The sequence below is a fragment of the Aspergillus foveolatus genome (genome assembly GCF_047715535.1).
Source record: "Aspergillus foveolatus strain CBS 279.81 unplaced genomic scaffold BDW70scaffold_33, whole genome shotgun sequence".
Classification (NCBI taxonomy): domain Eukaryota; kingdom Fungi; phylum Ascomycota; class Eurotiomycetes; order Eurotiales; family Aspergillaceae; genus Aspergillus; species Aspergillus foveolatus.
In genome coordinates this window covers 245,530-261,685 of record NW_027396097.1, presented here as the reverse complement: position 1 = coordinate 261,685, position 16,156 = coordinate 245,530, and the positions used below count along the sequence as shown (strand labels likewise).

General features: G+C 50.1%; 2 protein-coding genes across 2 annotated transcripts; one reads left to right on the top strand and one right to left on the bottom strand.

Moving 5' to 3' along the window:
- Positions 1–290: 290 nt before the first annotated feature.
- BDW70DRAFT_138675 (PRCC domain-containing protein) lies at positions 291–1,221 on the top strand. Its single transcript, XM_073737268.1, has one exon. It carries the CDS (start codon positions 301–303, stop codon positions 1,108–1,110), a length of 810 nt encoding a protein of 269 aa, XP_073594878.1. The 5' UTR covers positions 291–300; the 3' UTR covers positions 1,111–1,221.
- Positions 1,222–1,330: 109 nt separating this feature from the next.
- BDW70DRAFT_161123 (AAA family ATPase midasin) lies at positions 1,331–16,151 on the bottom strand (the record flags this gene model as incomplete). Its single annotated transcript, XM_073740947.1, has 2 exons — positions 1,331–8,134; positions 8,202–16,151. The coding sequence occupies 2 exons, from the start codon at positions 16,149–16,151 to the stop codon at positions 1,331–1,333; spliced, it is 14,754 nt and encodes a 4,917-aa protein (XP_073594877.1).
- Between the last annotated feature and the right edge of the window lie 5 nt (positions 16,152–16,156).

Sequence of the window (16,156 nt, the reverse complement as noted above, 5' to 3'; positions counted from 1 at the left end):
TCAAACCCCCGCAAAATTCGAGTCGCCCTGCCAGAGATCGAACCCGAAAGTGAGGGAGGAGAAGAAAATGGTCCCGCGCGTAAGAAGCCCAGAATCGGAGGAGGCGGCGCCGGCGCGTTCGCGGGCTTCAATTCATTACTACCAGCGCCCAAAAGACCCAATGCGAAGGTGGAAACAGAGAAATTAGCCGGCAGCGGACCGACGCGTAAGGTGTTTAGCTTGAAGACCGGAGCTGCGCCGGGTTTTGATCGCGAGGCCGATGAGGAGATGAGGAGGGATATGGCGTTTGAGAATCTGGGAATGGGCGGTGATGATGATAATCAGGATGAGACAATCCCCAAGGCGGGGAGTTTAAGGAAGAATGAGGACACTGAGGCGAGGAATGCCGTGGAGGAGAAACCCCAGGAAGTGGTCCTGAAGGGGAACCCGATGATGTTCAAACCGCTGTCCGTGGCGCGAGCAGGGCAGAAGAAAAAGAAGCCGATTATTCCGCCGCCGTTGCCATCGTCTAAGCCAACAACATCAGCAGAAAAGAGAATAAATGAGCCAGAAGTACAGCCAGAAATACAGATGCAGAAATCTGCCGCGCCTCCAGCCCCGAAACCCAAGGTTAGCCTTTTCTCTCTTTCGGCCCCGACAGAAGAAACGGCTGCGTCGGATGCATCAACATCAGCCCATGGCTCAATCTATGAGCCCTTGGTTTATACCACAAATGAGGACTCGCCTACAGCAGGCCCTCAAGTCCCACAAACCGAATCTGTCCCTGCCGCCTCAGCGCAACCGCCTCCCTCAGCTCAGACCTTGGACTACATCGCAGATGATTTGAACCTCTCCCGCTCACAGCGGCGCCAGTTGTTCGGCCGCAACGCCGACCCTTCCAGTTCAAAGATTTTGCACTTCAATACAGACGCAGAGTACGCTGCTAACCAGGAGATGGCACATAAGGAACTCGCCGCTGCACAGCATAATCCTGTCCGGGCTATTGCTCCTGGTAAGCACACGCTGCAACAGTTGGTCAATGCTGCAAGCACGCAGAAGGAAGCTTTGGAGGAGAGTTTTGCTTCTGGGAAGCGGAACAAGAAAGAAGCGGGTGCGAAATACGGTTGGTAGGTTGGGTAATCGTCTGATAATATCATATACTTATATCGGAATCTTGCAACTTGAGTCATTAGGGTTTGAGACTCAGCTTGTCCAACAAAGAATTTTAGCAATGAACTCTATAAATATTCTTACGATATACACATTTTGCCACCTATATACAACAATGAGAGTAAAATAGAAAACGTGCTTTTATATGCCCATAACACCACAATGCAGCCAATCAGTCAATCTAAGAGGAAACATCAACAACTTCCGCAAACCATTGCTTCAATGCCGTAGCCAGGACAGCAGGGAGTTCTCTCACATCCCGCACAACAAGGTAATAGGGGAAGGGGAATCCTTCCAGATATCGCTTCATTTTCAATTTCATCTCACCAGTACCGCTCTCGTTATCTGGCTCAAAGCTCGCCTGCGTGAGGTCTAGGATGGAGTTCCCCTTCAGAGCGTCCACGATGATAAACACGATCATGATCCGTTCTTCCTGGGCCTGGCGGACAAGGCGTCTGATTGTTTCGTGGTCCTCACAGATGCCGTCCGAGATAATCAGCTCCAATTGCCAAAGGTCGGCACTGCCGCCAGCAGGAGATTGCTTGAAACGCGCTTCACGAAAGAGAGCGATCGAGTCGGCGATTAGCTTGCGCACGTTGGTGCCAGTTTGCTGGTAGCTGAAATTCTGAAAGACCTGGACACCTGCCTCGGATGAAAAGGGCTTGCCAAAATCGTGGGCGACACGGACGTGGTCTTCACTGCCAAAGCCGAGGACACAGAGGTCACCGGCTTCGAGCATGCTTAGACTTTTTGCGACGAGGGCGAGGGTTTCAAATGCGAGTTGGCCGCTGCCGCTCTCGAGCATGGACTTGCTGTCGTCGACAGCAAGCATGATTTGATAGTTGCGTTTGGAGGGCACGGAGCGGCGCATCCAGATTTTGTCACGCTTGTACTGGGAGGCGATGTACGGGATGATGCGCTTGATGTTGAGCCTTTTACCAGTTCGGTAGTCACCACGGAGTTTGGTTGCGAGGGTTGGTGCTAGAATGAGGCGGAGTTGTTCAGTGAGCGAGAGGGAGAGGTCGTTTGTTGCGGATTCGTACTTCGACCAGAGGCGTTGTGCTTCGTCTCGCGGGGTTAGGGGAGGTAGAGTGGAGGAGAGGTGGATGGCAGCTAATTGTGAGTCAACTTCGTCCAGCTGCTCGATTTCTGCTGGTTGAGTTTGAGCATCACTTGGGTTTTGTTGGGCGTGCGAGGCTCCTGGAATGAAAGCACCGGCGGCCTGGTTGTCCGTAGAAGCGCCGTTGTGATCCATTTGCATTGCATCCTCCAGTTCATTTTCTGGGAGGGCTTGGGGCTCCTCGGACGCGTCGGGAAGCATTTCATGATCGGCAGGTTTGACATCCGACTCCACGCCCTTGTTCTGGTCCAGGGCTTTGGCTTGCTCTTCGCTGGCTTGGCCAAGCGCCTGGGTATCTGCGACATCGTCTTGGTCTGCCAGGTGCTCAAAGTCTGCATCGCCCATCTCTGTGTCCTGTGGCAGAGGTTCGTCTGTCTCGCCTTCCTCCTGTTTTGAGGCATTCATGATGTCTTTTTGTCTGCGGTGCCATTGTTCAAGGACATCGCCTAGCTTCTTAAACGCCTGTAACTGAGGGTCTTCTGGATTGACATCATCCGCACCTCCCGCATCCCTATGCCTCTCATTTTCTTCACCCTCCTTGGCAGCACCGGTTTGTTGCTTAGGCTCGACGGAGGGATCTGTAGAGCCATCCTGTTGCTGTGCGTTGCCGGAAGCGCCTTTTTCTTGATTCTGGTCTTGCTCGGCACCAAGACCACCATTAACGGCTTCGCTAGGGGCAACTTCTTCTCCGGCAGTCTCATTGTCATCCCTTTGGGCGAGGAACTCATCTTGCTGGGTTTCTTCGGGCTCCTCACTGGGTGCCTGTGCCTCGTCTTCGCCTTCAGCTGCATTGGCATTTTCTTCTTCTGGCGGAGCTTCTTCGTCCGGATTGATTTCTTCCTCTTCCCCCGGCAGGTCACCAGGACCCTCTTCCTCAACGTTCTCATCCGGCTTTTCGTCCATTTGCTCATCATTAGGAGCATCAGGAAGATCATCAAGCCCATCATCGCTACCGAGATCCTCGTCATCCATACCTTTCTCATCACCATCAAGCTGCATCTCATCTGGGAGATCGAGGGTTTCCTGTTCCGGAGCCTGAGGGTCTGTAACGTCCATATCCTCGCGACCAACAGCCTCGCCCTCGTCATCCGGGGCTTCTTCTTCCTCTTCCTCGTCTTCTTCCTCCACGTCTTCACCTTCTTTGTCACCCTCTTCCCCTTTCTCGCCTTCTTTCTGCTCCGGTGCTGCCGTTTGTTGGTCGGCCTCCGAAGCACCTTTCCCTTCTTCATTTTCCGTCTCCTTCTGTTGCTCGTCATGACCGCCGTCCCACATCTTCTCGTCCACGGCAGATGCGTCCAAGTCATTGACACTGCCCACCTCTTCATCAATATCATCCTCCTCACCCTCATCGCCGCTTTCGTCTTTCTCCCCATCTTCTTCCTCTTCATGCTCGCCCTCCTCTCCCTTCAGGTCTTCCTGGTCCATGTTCACGGCATCTTTGGATTTATCAATATCGTCTCCAGCCCCTTCTTGTTGCTCCTGTTGTGCGAGCTCTGACAAGTCCTCGTCATCCCCAACGTCTTTGCTGATGTCTTCGGCTCCCTCTCCTTCACCAAGACCTGTCCCGCTTTCCAATTTTCCAGACTGGCCTTCCTCTGTTGATTCTTCGTGTGGGCTACAGAAGCCTTCAGATGAAACCTGAATGAAGGACTTGGCAAGTACATAGGACATCTTGCAAGTCTCTCGGTGCACCTTCAAGAAGCGACCCACAATATCTTGACTAATGTCGTAATACTTGTTCATTATGGGCAGCAGGCTTGCCAGTAGTGCAACTGCTAAAGGAATACCAACATCGGAGTGTCCCTGAACACGATGCAGCGTTTCCAGGACCTCGACGAGAGCCTTTGTGATATCAGCCAGATGTGCCGATTTCAAAGCTCTAGTGAAGAACTCATCACTTCGAGAAAGGAAACCGGTGGCGGTGATCGAGGATGGAACTTCCTTGAGTTTTTGGAGGCTGACAAGAATCTTATCTGTGGCTGCAGTAAGGCTTGAGTCAAAGTCCTCAATTGTTAATGCATCCACATCTTTAACGAACTCAGCGGGGCTCATCTTGACCTTGGTCCAGCGGAGCAATTGATCTAAGACGAAGGTGAGATCAGGTCGGTCTCGAGCCCACTTGGCGATATCAGTCTTTAATTGGTCTAGAGACGATGCAGCGTCGTCGAAAGTATACTGATGGAGTTTAGAAGTAACTCCACTCGGCAGCTCGGGAAGATGTTTGATGGATTGCCTGAGGCGGTAGAATGTGTCTTTCCATGTCTGCAGACCATTGGAGATATCTGATGAAGCAATTCCAGAAAATTTAGAATGCAGCTCCACGACTGTTGAGGCAACCCCAAGCGTGGGCCCTAGCCATGCAATTGCTGTTGTTACTTCCTGCTTTCCGCTCACGGCATGGTAGTTGGACCGAATGATTGATGACGCTCCCGATTTCCAGAGATTAGACACCTTGGCGAGAGTGGACTGGAGATTTGCCAGATCCGACAGAGCCGAGGAAACAGCGGCTCTCTGTTTTCTGATCATGAACAAAAGATGCTCCATGGACCCTAAACTCCGTGACACTTCCACATTGCTGAGTTCCTCTGAGTAGCTGCGCGAAGCTTGACGAGCACGCGGAACTAGATCTAAAAGCCTGTAGAAATAACCATCACAAGCCTCAACTAGTTGTATTACCGCTGGATGAGCTGGGAGAGAGGGGCTGGTGGCAAGCACTTTAGCAACGGTAGCCTGCGATTCGATCAAGTCAGTACCGGCATTACGCTTCACACCCATCTCGAGGAGCTGCCGTAAAGTGTCCGCATAGAACCGGCGTTTCTGGCCTTTCAGATGTTGAACGTCGGGCTTGTTTTCCTCCGTCAGGACCTTAGGGGTCTGAGTCCGAAATTCTTTGATGCTTTCAAGGAAGAATCGAACAAAACCGCTCAAGTCGTTACCAACATCGAACTCATCCGGAATTGAAGTGTACATGGTTAGCATGCTCTTAACTGTGCCTTCAGGGTTCGTGAATCGAGGAGGCCGAGTGGACCACACTTTGCCTTTCTCACAAATGATCAAGGCCTCTGGAGTACTTGCAGAAGAGAAGATCTGCTCACGACCGAAAACGCCAGTTTCCTCATTACCTTCAGGCATATCTTGGCTCAGGATCTGCTCAACTGGCAGGCCGAGAACCTCGCGGTATTTACGCACCAGCTTGAACAATTTAACATGTGATCGCTTAGCACTCTCTCTAAGCGCAACAATATTAGTATCCTTCCAGCTAGCGAGCTGTATCTGTTCCTTGATATCCTTCTCCAAAGAGGACCGCTTGTCGATCAGGAACTTAGTCACCGCAGGCTCAAATTGAGCGTAATATTGGACGAAGTTGTCGAGTGCGAATACGAGCTGCTTCAGCGACGGATAATCCTGGACATAGAGAGACAGGAGAGCTCGGAAATCCTTGATAAGCCGAAGACGCTCACTATACTCTCCTAGCGTCGTTGAGTGGGTGAACTGCTCTAAGGTACCAACCACCTCTTGCACATGGTCACTCAGATCTGTCGTTCCTGATTCAGCAATCTGAATCGGAGCTCGGATAAGTGCCTCAAAGACAATGAACCACCATGAACTCACGCCCTGGACACATTTGTCTTTCTCGAGATCCAGGAGCTTTGCCCAGGTTGACAACTCCAATCGCCGCCAGGATATTATCAAGTTCGTAAGTTCATCGTAGTACGATGCTGCTGAATACTCTCGGCTGGCTACAAGCTGCCATTCATGAACCAGCGAGTGAAGCTTCTCGACCTTTGTAAGAAATTTCGCGACGGGTTCGGTATGTTTGAACTGGTATATCTCCTTGCAGAACGAGATCACGTCACCGGGAACTGCATGATCGGGCCAGGCCTGTTGTATCTGAACAAAGCGGGCTTGGATAGAGCGTGTCAGAGTAAGGAGCTTCTTGGCTTCGGCTGAGTTCTGGTCGGTGTAGAAATTATAGTTTTTAGCCGAGGTGGTGGTTCCCTTCGCAAGGTCATCTTCCAGCAACAGCAGGATGGCAGATATCTGCTCCTTTGGAGCCATTTTTGAATAAGGCAAGTAGTCGTTATCAGACCAGATTGAACCTAACAGCATAGCAGAGTGTTTGACGTAGTCTAACAGCACTGTCTGACTATCTGCAGACTCAAACAACTTCGCATGAAGGTCGGCAAGTCGAACCGAAACAACTTTTGGATCAGCTGCATCTGGCAAGTTTATAACCTGTTCAGCACCGTCTTCGTATGTCGGGAAAAGTTGGTATAGCTCATTTGCATCAACCTCTTCACTATCCTCCCAAGAGCCTTTAAAATGATACATCTCATTCTTGCGGGCGTATTCCTCCTGGTCCTCTCTCAACTTTGCCTTCCACAGAATGTAGAATTTGTCAACAACACGAAGAAGAGATTCTCGGCCGGTTTTAGTCCGCAAAAGGCCAGGCTCCATGGTTTCAGCGACCCTGAAGAACGATAAGTCATGGAACCAAGAATCCATTGCGTGTTTTGAATCGTGACTAGGAGAACCATTTTCGGACGATATGACCGGTCGGTCAGAAGCTCCAAGGAAGGGCGTTGTCTCAGAAACGGTCCGCAAAAGAGCTATCTCACCCGGTTCATGGTTGGGAGTTGAGCTGAGGGAAAGACCAAGGTCAAGTATCTGCAAAAAGCGAACAACAAGAATAGTGATATCATCGAAGGATCTGTAGTTCGTACTCAAACGCTTGCTCAGTTGCTGAATGTTGTCACGAAGCAGCTTTCTCATACGCTCGTTCTCGGCATCCTTCTTAGTTGCGTTGATCAATTTTTCGGGATTGCGACGGAGAACGGATTTGATGATACTGGAAAATTCGCCATGAAGGACGTTGATTTCTGAAGTCGCTGGTCGAGTGACAGAGGAAGGCGGAGGAGCCGAGCCGAGGTTGCTTAATTCGCCTTGCACAATTTTCTTCCTGATGTTTGTCGACTGTCCAGAGAAGACTTGCTCGAACAGTGTGATAGCATCAGCCTTTGTGGTAAGTTCAGCAACACGCTGATGATGCCGTTCCCTTTCCACGACCAAGCTTAGCGAAGGATCGAATGGCTTATCAGGAACGAAAAGCCAGAGCAAAATAACCGCGAGTTGTACCAAGGCGCTTGCAGTATCTTGCGCGGCATCCTCGCCTGTAGACCTAGTCAAAAGGGCTGTAACTAGTTTTGGAAGTGCCTTGTCAGCAATAGTTTTGAAGTAGTGGTTGTTCGGTAGGTTCTGCGCCAGGCGAATATTCAATGAGAGTAAACTGGGTGGCAAGCCTCGCTTTCCTGCCAAACGTAGTAGAGTTACCAGTTGCTCAAAGGACTGCGGATTAAAGAACTCTTTGTGAACATCAACAAACTCCGCGGTAAGCTCCAAAAGTGCCTGTCGCAGAAGCTTGAGCTGATCTAATGCAATTTCTCGGCTGGTTAGAGTCAATGCCTTTGAAAGTGTCTGCTTTTCAAGTTCCAGGGCGTCCATCTGACCAAGAGTGACCCGATCAACAAAAGCTAACTTGTTGAGCAGCGACAGAGACACAGTTCCACTGACGGCGGTTCCAGACCCGGACGACCGCTGATATCCTGAGAAGAGTGACAACCGATGAAGAATATCTGGAACTCGGCTTTGCAGTTTCGACGAGTTCAAAGGCTGGGCAGGGCGGCCAGCCAGTAGAGCTAAGACAGATTGGATGGCGGTTTGAGCAGCCGAAGAGCTTCCGTCCTTGAGAGCAGCAATGTCGTGATACTGGCATAGTATTTCAAACTCGTTCGAAAAATACGGGTTTGGAGCCAGTTCGGAGTCTTGCACCACACTTGCCAAACCCGTGACTGTTTGTCGAAGTCCCTGCTGGTTTTAGTATGGAAAGATGGCGGGTCATGTCAAACATCACAACTCGGAATCATGAACTTACTTGCACAAGATTTCCTTCATCAGCGCCTTCCATAAGTAATAATCTCTGTGTTTCAACCAATGAGCTACGCACTTGGCTCAATTGAGACAGATCAAGACGGGTGCGGTTTGCAATATGCATGAACTCTGACGCGACTTTTTCCAGGTCTAACATGGATGCCAACTGAGCGGGAGTTGATGCTGTTGCTGGTCTCCACGATTCCCAGAGCTTCTGCATCCCGAGTCCTGTAGTAAGAGCCCAATTTTCGTGGAACCGCTCAAGTGCTTGAGATATAGAATGAGCCAATGCGTTGAAGGCAGCACCTGAATCGAATATTGATGCGCACAATGATTTGCCAATCTGAAGGTAGATCAGAAATTCGCCTTCGTCGACTTCGTTAGATGCTGTTATTCTAAGCATATCTGTACAGAAACTGATGACTGCCCGAAGAGGGGGCATCGGATCGTGGTGGCGGAGGAAGTCAAGGTCCAGACTTTGAACAAAGTCGTATAAGGCCTGTCCACAATGCGAAAGGAATCGGCCAACTGGTTGCGTTGAATCCTTCAGCAAGGCAGGTATGCGTTTTGAGGCTAAAGACCGCTGCAGCCGAGTCATTTGGCTTGGCTTAAGAGACTGGCTGGATTCCTCTGCAAGCAATAGGGCCTGTTTAAGGCGATGTAGGTCTCTCTTGGACTCCTGTAAATGTGCCAGTAGAATAAGCAAGTCGAGGGGAAGATCCTGTTCCAACACAAGAGCTAGAGGTTCATTGACCAAAGGATGAAGAGGCTGTGAATGACCCTGAATAGCGAAAACAGCTTCTCCCAGATTGACAGTCTTCTTGAGAGCATCAAAAGGTTGGCAGTATTGGTTGTCATGAATGACTGATACGTAGCGATCCAAAAGTCTCGAAAACTGGCCAGCCTCAATGTCAGACAAATACGGTGAGATAAGATGTTGCGACTGCTGGAGATACGCTAGGTCAGAGAATGACAGGTGGTCGAGGCGGATCTCGTACGATGAGTCAGTCACTCGTTCTGATTCATCGGAAGAACCATATGTCCAAAGGGATCGCAGACGGTAGAGGGAGGACTGGCTGGTGTAGGTGGGAGTGGAAGAATGGTCCTGAGGAACATCCTCTTGGGGTAGAATGCAGATCTCAACGCATCTATTTCGCATAGCACGAGAGAGCTCTCCGTTCCGCGAATCCATCGTCAAGAAAAGTCTGAAGTTCGGGTGAGGCTTGATAACCCTGGCGTTTCCATCTTCAGTGCGCTGCTCGTTCAAAATGAGAGACCCATTCGGTTCAGTCAAGGAATTGAGTCTATCAAGGACAGAAGGGTTGCAGAGATTGGCGTTGTCAAGAACAACCCAATCTCCCTTCTGGACGGCCTGCGTCAAAACACCTTCAGTCCACTCAAAGCCAACTTTGAAACTCTCCGATTCCTTGGAAACTTGGAATAGGGTTCGCGAACGATCGAGTAGTTGCTCTAATGCAGGGTCCGAGTAACGCTGGCGAGCAGTTTCTAATAACGTGCACACTAGTTCCAGCGGCAAGTCAGGGCTCTGTAGCCGTTCATATAGTTCAACGAAAGTAGACGTCTCTTCTTGAGAGGTTTCGGACGGGCAGCTGGAGAGTATATGTCGTCTCACGAAGAGCAAGATATCCTCTAAAAGAGCCGACGTCTCCCTGTTGTGGTCGATCTGCTCGAAGCCTCCAACGAGGTCCATTGTATCGGTATCCGCGCTCAAAGCTAGTTCAACCAAGTTGGCTCCATTGATGGCAGCAAGCTTTCTTATCAGTGTTGTTTTACCGCATCCTGAAGCTCCCACCAAAATGCTAGGCCATGACTGTTCAATGCAAAGCATGAGAGATTCGAGGATAGAAAGATCCCTCGGCAGTACCTTGAGATGCGGATTGGGAGTTTCTTGCAGCAACATATCCCTTCGCATTACTCCAAGGCCAACCTGCATGCATTCTGTAGTCATGTTATGATAATAACTTTTGGCTGCCGTCGAGACACCATCAAAGACGCGTTCATATAGGTGGCGGACCCGCTCTCGGTCCTCCTGACACCTAAATCGCTGGGAGATGATTATATCGAGGAAGTTCTTCGTGTTTATTTGCAAAGTTCCGCGATCAGCCAATTGAAGCCATCTCTGAATGTCACGTAGATTGACCTCCCAGGGACCTCCCAGAACTCCCAGTCTCCTTTCTTGGACTATTGCAACGTTCAACATGGAGACAAAGTCAACTAGCCGCTCAGTCTGCGTAGTAGGACTGCCAGGATACAGTCTGGCACAAATGCGTTTCAGATCAGTGTCAGTGAAACTGTCAGCATACACCACAGTAAATCTGTTGACGAAAGAAGCAGGCAACCCTTTTCGACCGCCTCCTTGGTGATGCGGATTTTGTGCCGCGAAAAGGACGAAATTTGGGTGACGTTTGAAGGTTTGGTCAAGTTCGGCAATATAGACCATCTGACGGTGGTCAAGACATGCATTGAGGCCCTCAAGCACAGACTGAGAGGCCAAGTTCATCTCATCTAGGAGTACCCAGTCGCCACGCTGCATAGCTCGTAGGAAGGGTGCGTCCCGCCATGCAAACTGACCTACGTCGCCACCTTCCACAGGGACATCAGATCCAAATAGATCTGTAAGGTCCGTTTGCTCAGACAGGTTGATCCGGGTAAGCGGTTTCCCGAGGGCTCGAGCTAGAGCGGTCACTAGTGTAGTTTTACCCACGCCAGGGCTACCTTCAAGAAGAATTGGTTTCGCTAATTGCAGCCCACGGGCAATCCGTACTGAATTGGCAATAGTTGTAGGCGCATCCATAATGAAATCCGGGTCAGGTTGAGCATCACCCTGAATTTTGAGGCAGAAGGGCCCAATACGCAATGCTTGGTCTTGAACACCAATATCGGATTTCTGCATATAGATATTCGACGCATCCACGTTGAATAGTTCCTCAAGTTTGTCCAGACACAGTTTGCGATTTCCTTCAAGGTTATGCAACGTGGTTGCGAGCATTGCAGCCGGGTTTGCACCCAGTGTGTCTATGAATACCATTGCAGCACCTTGAATAATAGCGAACAAGGGATCCGAGCCCTGGCATTTATTGACAAAATCAACCCAAGCTAGAAGATCGCGAATGGAGAGTGAATTGGTTGAGGAGCCTTGAAACGTGCGTTTGAACCATTTTGCAAATTGTAACATCGCCCGAGGGATTTGCTCCAATTGCGTGTCTAGTTTCATTTGAAGAATGGGAAGAATGTCCTCATCTTCAGACAGCTGCGGAGCCCAAATCTCTGTCATCCGGTTCCGGAGGGCAGCAGAAAGTTCTCTCTTTCCGTAGTCGCCTCCGGGATTCATAGTTGAAAGAAACTGGAAACCGTTGTCAGCGACAACCATAGAGTCAATGGGGCCCTTTTCAGCCAAAAGTATCGATCTATGAGGCTCTAGCACACTATTAAGCCGTTCCAGCACCGAGTCGTCGGCGAGAGAAATTTCGTCCAGGAGGAAGAACTGGCCTGTCTTCATGGCGGTAATCAAACTTCCATCAGTCCATTCAAAAAGTGCATTTAATCGAGCAAAATTCTTTTCGATCTTCTTTAGTAGCTGTGGATCGCACTCTAGTCGCTGTTCGGCACTGAGGGTGCTGAAAATCTGCTTCAGCTCTTCGAACGGCTTCGACTCGTCTTGCAACAGAATTCGCAAATCGTTGAGCAGGGCTTCTTCGATAGCCGATCTATTCCGCACTGGCCGCTGAGCTCCGATAAGATCGCCTGTTTCCAGATTTACATGCGCATTAATAATGTGCAGTTGCTTCTGGTAAGCATCTGCAACCGCTTGACACAGCTGAGTCTTTCCGCAGCCTGTTTCACCCACAAGGAGAATGGGCTCGTTATTCTGAAGAGCTGTAGAAACCAGGATGAAAAGTCTCCTCATAGCCCGGGTCCAAACGATTCCAGGAGTCAGTTGCCTTAGCATTGGTGCACGCTTATCTAACTCGGAAGTGCTGTAAAGGACTTCTTCGTCGATCTTGACCTTCATGACCTCTTCAATAACGCCTTTCACAGCAGCCCTCTCCTGAGGGTTCCTCACTCTCTCTGCAAGTAGCATGAAACCATTTATAGCCAGCTGCTCTTTGTCATCCGCTTGCCGGAGGGCCCATCGAAAAAGATCACGCAGGGTGGCGAAGCTATTCTTCTGCTCGAATAACCGATTTGCCTGGCGCAGTAGAGAAAGTTTTCGATATACAGAGACTATCCTGGTACAGAACGATGGTGCTATTTGTGATCGTTCTTTAAGAATGTACTCCAGTTCGCTCTCTGGTATATCGTCAAAGTGTAATTCAAGGAAACGATTTCGGAAAGCGCGGGAGAGTACTTTTCGGCCTCCATAGAGTCCCGCGGGGTTCTGAGTTGCGAACAGCATGAAATTCGGGTGAGGGTGGACCACTTCTTGTGTTTCGGGGATAAACAGTTCGCGATTATCGTCGAGAAGTCGATTGAGTGCTTCCAGAACGTCGGAGGGTGCCAAGTTGAGTTCATCAAGGACAATCCAGTAACCGTTTCGTAGCGCCTCTACCAGGATACCCTCCTGATAACGAAGGGTTCCGTCGTCATCGGACACATAAGATCCGAGGTACTCTTGCAGATCTGTGTGTTCGTGGTTATTGATTCGGACGAACTTATTGCCAGAGACCTTCGCGAGATACTCGATCATGCTGGTTTTACCTGCAGATGTTGGGCCTTGGAGCAAAACGGGGAATCGGCGGGTGGAGCTCGCTCTCACAAGATTCTTGAGGTTCTTTTCGATGAACGGGGTTATGATATAATGAGGTTGCTCTTCAGGTATCAAATGACCCCTTCGCATCCAGTAATGTTTGAACTGTACATGTTCGTGGCCGTCACTGGGAGGTCTGGGTGTCTGCCCAAGCAATGCCCTGATGTTCTTTACATTACTGAAAATATGCTTTTCAAGCAGCGGCATCAACAGCACCTCAGATTCACGGCTTAAAACGGTTAAGAAGCTCATGGAGAACCCTTCGAAGATTGCTCGTCGTAGGCCGTAGATTTGGGCATGGTCAGCAGCGTAAATAAGCGCACGAACGAGCGTTCGAATGCTAAAGTGTGGTCGCTGGCCCGCACCGTCCGTTAGCTTGTTTTCGTTACTGAGCTTCTTAGCCTCCATGTAGAGCTGAGCAAGATCCGGTGCTGCTCTGGAATCACTCAGAGTTAAGTCCCCAAGGTACTTCTTGATTAATGACAAGAGGTCATCCAGCTCATTATCGGGAGATTGCACATATAGTTCGGTGAATCTGGATCGAAGACCCGGTGGGAGGTCCTTTTTGCCTGCATCTGTTGCTGGGTTCATGGCACCGAATATTCGGAAATCTGGGTGTCCAAATACCCGTTCTACATCACCAGCCTCGGAAAGCAGAACGGAGGGTGAACCCTCACTGCCATGATGCAAAAGGCTCGCGATGTTTTCGAGGGTATCGGGTGACGCGAGATTAACCTCGTCAAGAAGCACCCACTCGCCATTGCGCAGAGCACGAACAATCTTTCCCTGTACGAAAGCAAATGCGAACTTGGCATCGCCCTGAGCTACTTGCGCTTCAAAGTCGTTGAGCTGTGCTGCAAATCTTTCCCATCTCTGTCGCAGGAGCTGATATTTGGGTGAATCCAGTTTTCTTTTCTTGGTGGGCTGTTCACCTTCTGCTGGCTGGGAGGCTCCATTGCCGGACTTGAAGACGCCATCTGCTAACCGAACAGCTTCGTGCCAGTGATTGACTAAGCGCACCCAATTCCCGCTTGCAACATTCTTTGCGATTGAAGAGAGAAACTTCTGGTTCTTCTTCGCAGAAAATGTCAATTCAAACAAGGAGTTGAACTCGTCGAACATTGGAATGGCCATTGTACGAATGTTGACTGGCTTGAAGCCGCCTAGTAAATCAGTACTCTCACTTTGCTGAGATAAATTCACTACCGTGAGTTTCTGTCGCATCAATGTAGCAAGATGCTGTATAACGGTGGTTTTACCGATACCCGTCTCTCCGACGAGAAGAACAGGCTCGGCCATTTCGACTGAAGCAGCAACTTGCTCCATTAACTTCAAGGCGGCTCTCGTGGTGGCAAAGCGAGATGTGGAAGATGCAAATTTGGAAGCTGAGCTACTTGGCACCTTGATCTTGCGGCAAGCCTCTCTACCGAGTACGAGGCTGCTTCCCTGGTCCAATAGCGCTGGCGTTCGCTCATGTAGACAGAATCGCGCACGTTGCGGTGAAATATGAAGTGCTTCCGCGACTTTCAAGGCTAACGAATCTGATAATGTGGTATCTGGTAGGTATTTGAGGAATATATCCACAACGTCGAGAAAGATCTCGTCGTCAATCCCTTCAGGAGTGGCTTCGTATCCAGTCTTCACGCCAAGTCGCTGGAGTCGCTTGTTCATCCTACTACAGAGTTTGATGAGATCACGCAAACCTGGTGTGCGGCCCTGGGAACTTTTTATGGCGAGGCTTCCGTGGAACGAGGAGCAGAGCTTCTGATAAACGTTCACGATCGTGGCCACTCGACATTCGAGCAGAGGAAACTTTTGCGCAATCACGTCCTGTACCTCATTTATCGTAAGCGGATCAATCTGCACCCTGTTCCAGAGTCGGCTTCCAAGGATAGCAGTACTAGGGGCGATCTCTTCTCCGGCGATATTGTACGACGACTTCATTGTTGCGATGATTTTAAAGTCTTCCGCACATTTAATGCGCTCCCGTCTGCTAGCTATAGTCAGCTCGCCCTTCTCAATGATTGGAAGGATGAGACCGATAACTTCGGAGGGAGCACGATCTAGGTCTTCAATCAATATCCATCGACCTTCTCTCGCAGCTTTGGTCAGAACACCGGGTTGCCATGCAAAGCTGCCGGTTGCCGGGGACGTTGAATACATTCCAAGAAGGCTTTTGGCATCTGTCTGCTCATTCAAATGAAGAGTCACCATTGATTCCAACTGGCCCATAGTACCCGCAACATCATTTATCAGGCTTGTCTTGCCCGAGTTCGGCAGTCCAACTAAAAGGACTGGCTGAGGAGTAATGAGGGCTCCTGCAATCCGTCGCAAGTTACTCACTGCTGTAGGCGTTTTCACGATTGCGGATGGTGTGAATGAGATATCAACCTGGCGAGGGATTAATACCCCAGAGACTTCTGCGGTTCGAGCAGTGAGAAACTCGCGCAACTGCTCCACTCTTGAGAGGCTCTCAGAATATGACCGCGTGGCCCTTATCGAACGGAGTTGCTTTCCCAGGATTTCCCAACGGCGCTCTTCCCAAAGCCCGAGACAGCGATAGTCAATTTTGATGCCTTCCCAATGACCCTCCACCATATCGTCCCCGCAATGTGACCATAGAATCCTTTCCGTCGATGCATCAGCCGCACGCATATAGAGACAGAAGCATCGGACGGCAAGATATCGGATCACTTTGTCCTCATGTCGGAAAAATGTCTGTAGTCGGGATGGAGAGATGGCAGGTGAAAAAGCCTCTACATCGAAAGAAAGGAGACGAAAAGTGGCAAGTAGTAATGTGCTAATGGTGAAATCGTCTATATCCAGATTAGTCGAAGCATTAGGCGCAGCCAACGCCGACAGAGGGCCAGCTCGGGACATGGCATATTGGCTTGCGAAGGATCGTAAATGCGGAGCGAGCGGTAATATTCGTGCAAACGCGGATATAACTTCGTTTTGATCGACGCCAGACTCGGGAAGGGTCCAGCGCGCAGCCAAATCAACGAAGATTGGCTCATAGACGTAGAAAAACTTCTCTGTAAACCCTGATTTCAATGCGCCGACTGCAAGCGCGTTCAGGTACTGAGTCCCGGAAGCCGTGCGGATGAGGGCCGCAATCTCATCCGGCAGCTGTTCGATAAGTTGGGACTCATTCAGAGTCCCTTCGTAGGCAGGACTGGCACCCATCCTGA

Bases quoted from the DNA above. Each gene is read 5' to 3' on its own strand.
- BDW70DRAFT_138675 (XM_073737268.1), top strand. From the start codon at position 301: ATGGGCGGTGATGATGATAATCAGGATGAGACAATCCCCAAGGCGGGG.